Source organism: Myripristis murdjan, chromosome 7 (genome assembly GCF_902150065.1).
Source record: "Myripristis murdjan chromosome 7, fMyrMur1.1, whole genome shotgun sequence".
Classification (NCBI taxonomy): Eukaryota; Metazoa; Chordata; class Actinopteri; order Holocentriformes; family Holocentridae; genus Myripristis; species Myripristis murdjan.
The window spans coordinates 17,501-22,500 of NC_043986.1; the positions used below are offsets into that span (position 1 = coordinate 17,501).

Here is a 5,000-nt window from a genome sequence, read left to right on the forward strand (position 1 = left end):
CGGCTGCTGCTGTCCTGTGTTCCTGTTGTCAGGGTAACGGCTGCTGCTGTCCCATGTTCCTGTTGTCAGGGTAACGGCTGCTGCTGCCCTGTGTTCCTGTTGTCAGGGTAACGGCTGCTGCTGTCCCATGTTCCTGTTGTCAGGGTAACGGCTGCTGCTGTCCCGTGTTCCTGTTGTCAGGGTAACGGCTGCTGCTGCCCCATGTTCCTGTTGTCAGGGTAACGACTGCTGCTGTCCCGTGTTCCTGTTGTCAGGGTAACGGCTGCTGCCCCGTGTTCCTGTTGTCAGGGTAACGACTGCTGCTGTCCCGTGTTCCTGTTGTCAGGGTAACGGCTGCTGCTGCCCCGTGTTCCTGTTGTCATGGTAACGGCTGCTGCTGCCCCGTGTTCCTGTTGTCATGGTAACGTGTGAGTGTCCCAGTTTCCCTCCAGGTGACGACATTCTGACCAATCAGCTGCTAGGAGCTAAAACATCTGGAATGAACCTTTAAAGCTTCCAGACACTGAGTGTGTGTGTGTGTGTGTGTGTGTGTGTGTGTGTGATGTTACATCTTCTTTCATCATCATCATCCTCATCCTCCTCATCACCTGCTGTGCTCTCTCTCTCTCTCTCTCTCTCTCTCTCTCACTCGCCCCCCTGCCCCCCCTCCCCCTCCCCCTCCCCCAGCAGCACACACAGCTCCGCCAGCCGCTGTTGCATCTTGGGAATTCCAGAGAGCTGGCTCTCCAAACGCCGTTTCTCCTCCTGAGGAGAGAGCAGACAAGGAAACAAGGAGACAAGGAGAGGAGACAAGGACAAGAAACAAAGACAGGAGACAGGGAGACAAGAGGAGGAGCCAAGGATAGGAGCCAAGGAGACAAGGAGAGGAGACAAGGAGACAAGGAGAGGAGCCAAGGATAGGAGCCAAGGAGACAAGGAGAGGAGCCAAGGATAGGAGCCAAGGAGACAAGGAGAGGAGCCAAGGAGACAAGGAGAGGAGCCAAGGATAGGAGCCAAGGAGACAAGGAGAGGAGACAAGGAGACAAGGAGAGGAGACAAGGATAGGAGCCAAGGAGACAAGGAGAGGAGACAAGGAGACAAGGATAGGAGACAAGGAGAGGAGACAAGTAAATACATCAGGATATTTTGATGCTGAACACAGCAGACCAGCAGACAGACAGGCAGGCAGACAGACAGACAGGCAGACAGGCAGACAGAGAGACAGACACAGAGACAGGCAGACAGATACAGAGACAGGCAGACAGACAGGCAGACAGACAGACAGACAGACAGACAGACAGGCGGGCGGGCAGACAGACAGACAGACAGACACAGAGACAGACAGGCAGACAGACAGACAGGCAGGCGGGCAGACAGACAGACAGACACAGAGACAGACAGACACAGAGACAGACAGACAGACAGGCAGACACAGAGACAGGCAGACAGATACAGAGACAGGCAGACAGACAGGCAGACAGACAGACAGACAGACAGACAGACAGGCGGGCGGGCAGACAGACAGACAGACAGACACAGAGACAGACAGGCAGACAGACAGACAGGCAGGCGGGCAGACAGACAGACAGACACAGAGACAGACAGACACAGAGACAGACAGACAGACAGGCAGACAGACAGACAGGCAGGCGGGCAGACAGACACAGAGACAGACAGACAGACAGGCAGGCGGGCAGACAGGCGGGCAGACAGACAGACACAGAGACAGGCAGACACAGAGACAGACAGACAGACAGACCTGTAGAGACAGACGGGTGGAAGCGTCCAGAGGCTCAAACCTCCAGCCTCCTTCTCCATCAAACTGCAGCAGGTGGGAGTGGAACTTCCTGTCAGAGAGCAGATCAGCATGAGCCTCACCTGGAGCCCACCTGTCTGCCTGCAGAGCCGTGAGACAGGCGTCTGTCCCAGCTGGGACGGACGCTCTCCATCCCAACCTGTCTGCCTGCAGAGCCGTGAGACAGGTGTCTGTCCCAGCTGGGACGGACACTCTCCATCCCAACCTGTCTGCCTGCAGAGCCGTGAGACAGGCGTCTGTCCCAGCTGGGACGGACGCTTTCCATCCCAACCTGTCTGCCTGCAGAGCTGTGAGACAGGCTTTTCAAATGTTAGTCATCCAATCAGCCAGTTTTCCCTCAGAGATCAATAAAGTGTTTATGAATCTGATGAACTCAATCAAATCACTTTAACTCTTTTGCAGTTACAGTGAAAATCTGTGTGTGTGTGTGTGTGTGTGTGTGTGTGTGTGTGTGTGTGTGTGTGTGCTGACCAGAGGGAGGGTCTGTGAGTGATTGACAGCAGAGCAATCCCAGCATCCTTTGCAGCCTGGAAGATGCTTCCCTCCACATCGATGCTCACGGCGCTGGTGCACTCATCCAGCAGAGCGTACCTGGGGCTGGGCGAGAGACACAGAGAGAGAGAGAGAGAGAGAGAGAGAGAGAGAGAGAGAGAGATGTGACCTTTGACCCTTTCCACATCACCTGGGACTCCTCAGTGAAGTTCACGTTCTTTCATTTCACTGATTCTTGGGAATTTGGATAAAACAGGTTTTAATTTTGAAAAAAAAAAAAAAGTGCATTAAATGACAAAATCTGAAGGTATATCATTACAGGCCAAGGTCTTGGCTGTTCAGCAATGTACCGGTGCAACCTCCTCATTTTGCATTTTTTTCATAAAATAGGTTTTTCCAGTTATTAGGCTACTTTGTTTTTGTCAACACCGTCACCGTAATGTTTTTTTTTTTTTAATTTGAAAAACATATTTTTGTATTAAAGAGACTATTACTTTAATAACTGAACAGCACCAAAGAAACATATTGTAAGCATATTCATTTAAAACCAATATAACTGCCTCTGATGGTGGTGACACTAATCTGACGGTGGTGACAGTCGCCTCATTAAAACATACATTTCCAAAATTTATAGAACTCAAGTCAATGGCTTCTTGCTTAACAACTTTATTTAACTATTTGGTACAAAAAATAAGAATCCTGAGCTCTGTTATAAGCATTTTTCAGACTTCAGTCATCACCGTCACACAGAAAACCTGACGGTGGTGACGTCTGACGGTGGAGACAAAAACCTGCTCTTTCACATGATAAGCATGAGTTGTTCACATTAGCCAGCTTGTTTCCCCCCTGTTGCTACCTGCATCAGACCTCTTCTTAAAAAGTATACATTTATTCCATAATCTAATTTAATATTTTTTATACAGAAGTGACGGTGTTGACGTGTTATGGTTGTGACAGTAGCAGTGTCCAAAAATATGAAGAGATTTAAGAGAAAATAGCAAACTTCCAGGAGCCTGAGCGGTCTTGAAGCATGCAGTAGAGCTGAAGGTTTGAAAAGGGCTCCTCAGGAATGTAACTGACCTTGGAGTTTTTTTATTATTATTTTTTAAATAAATATCTGACGGTGGTGACGAATATCTGGGACACATTTTGAGCAACCACAAAATAATAGTAAATATTGTTCAAAACCCATCATTTGTAGTTTTTAATACATATTATGATGTACTCTTTCATGTGGTAAAGATATTATTCAATGAAATTATGACTTTTTGTTGTTTTAATCAAGTTGAAATGATTATCTCCTATCTGAGGACAACTGGTTTTGTAGGCCATGGGCCAACATATAATCATTAAATTAATACAAATTAAAAATAAACCTATAAAAGAACCTTACAAATGTGCAAAGGACCCCCTGATTATGCCCTTGATTCTTTTTATTCATTAAAATGTTGTACATTTCCAGCAGAAATAGCATTTTTCTTAGTGGGACATGATTTATCCAAATTCTCAAGAATCAGTGATTTGTTTTTCCACTGGATGAAGAACCGACAGTGAAGGGTTGTCATGGCAACGCCTGACCGATCAACACGGACCTTGGGACGCCCCGGGCAGGGACGGAACCAGGTTCCAGGAAATTTACCTAGAATGGCGTTCATCGTTGCCACGGAAACGGTCCCAGAAAACCACAAAACACCTTTCAGGTCACAGCTCGCCAAGTTAAACAAGAATCTAATATCTCTGCAGAACGTTCCTCTGCAGGTTCCACAGTGTTCCTCTGCAGAACGTTCCTCTGCAGGTTCCACAGTGTTCCTCTGCAGAACGTTCCTCTGCAGGTTCCACAGTGTTCCTCTCCTTCACGTTCCTCTGCTCTCCTCCCAGAGCGAGCAGTGGGCTTTCAGAGCTGCCACATCACTCCTCCTCCCTTTCCTCCATTCATTCCACTACGATATGAACATGAACTTTCAGAGCCTTCACACTTTCTTCACTCCAGTTTTCCATCAGCCCAATAAAGTCCTCCACATGAGTTTTCCTAAAAGCAGCAGCACTGTTGGCTTTTCAGGACTTTTTCACACTGAAACGCTCCCTCCTCCTCCTCCTCCTCCTCCTCCTCCTCCTCCTCCTCCTCCTCCTTTTTTCTGAATGTTGAGGACTTTGTTCGCTACACAAGCAGAACATTATAAGGCGGCTGCTTCAACCACAAACTCCCAGTGTGACTCTGGAGCTCCTCTCTCCTGCAGGAGGTGCAGGAGCACCTGATGTGAGCGAGGCTGCAGACGAGAGCGTCTGGACTCCACCTGTTTCCTTCCCATCAGGCTTTGATCCTGAGAACGTGAACAGGACAAACATTTAAACATCAGACTTACCGGTGGTAGAACATGCGGGCCATGCCCATCCTCTGCTTCTCCCCTCCTGACAGGACGTCCTGCCAGTCACTGACCGCCTCCCAGCCTGCACACACACACACACACACACACACACACACACACACACACACGAAGAGAGAACATCAGCTCAGACAGGTGTTAAGTGCTGACCATGAACAGTGGTTGGGGGTGTGGTCACTGTGATGTCAGAGTGATGTCACTGTGATGTCAGTGCGATGTCACTGACCTCCCTCTCGGTCCAGGATGTAGAGGAGGTGCACGGTGCGCAGGATCTCCTCCAGGTCAGCATCACCGACTCCTCTGAGCCTCATGTCCTCCTCCGAGTCCGG

At 49.0% G+C, this 5,000-nt stretch overlaps 1 protein-coding gene across 1 annotated transcript in view; it reads right to left on the minus strand.

The window, feature by feature from the left end:
* Nucleotides 1-633: 633 nt before the first annotated feature.
* The window catches only part of abcd1 (ATP-binding cassette, sub-family D (ALD), member 1), a gene marked incomplete at its 3' end in the record, with an annotated part of 23,738 nt that continues 19,371 nt past the window's right edge, over nt 634-5,000 (minus strand). The window contains exons 14-18 of the mRNA XM_030055302.1: nt 4,898-5,000; nt 4,651-4,735; nt 2,267-2,392; nt 1,739-1,826; nt 634-744 (exon numbers count right to left, since the gene is read on the minus strand). The exon at nt 4,898-5,000 is cut by the window's right edge and continues 43 nt beyond it. Coding sequence (XP_029911162.1) covers nt 634-744; nt 1,739-1,826; nt 2,267-2,392; nt 4,651-4,735; nt 4,898-5,000 — 513 coding nt within the window. The remainder of the gene's footprint in view (nt 745-1,738; nt 1,827-2,266; nt 2,393-4,650; nt 4,736-4,897) is intronic.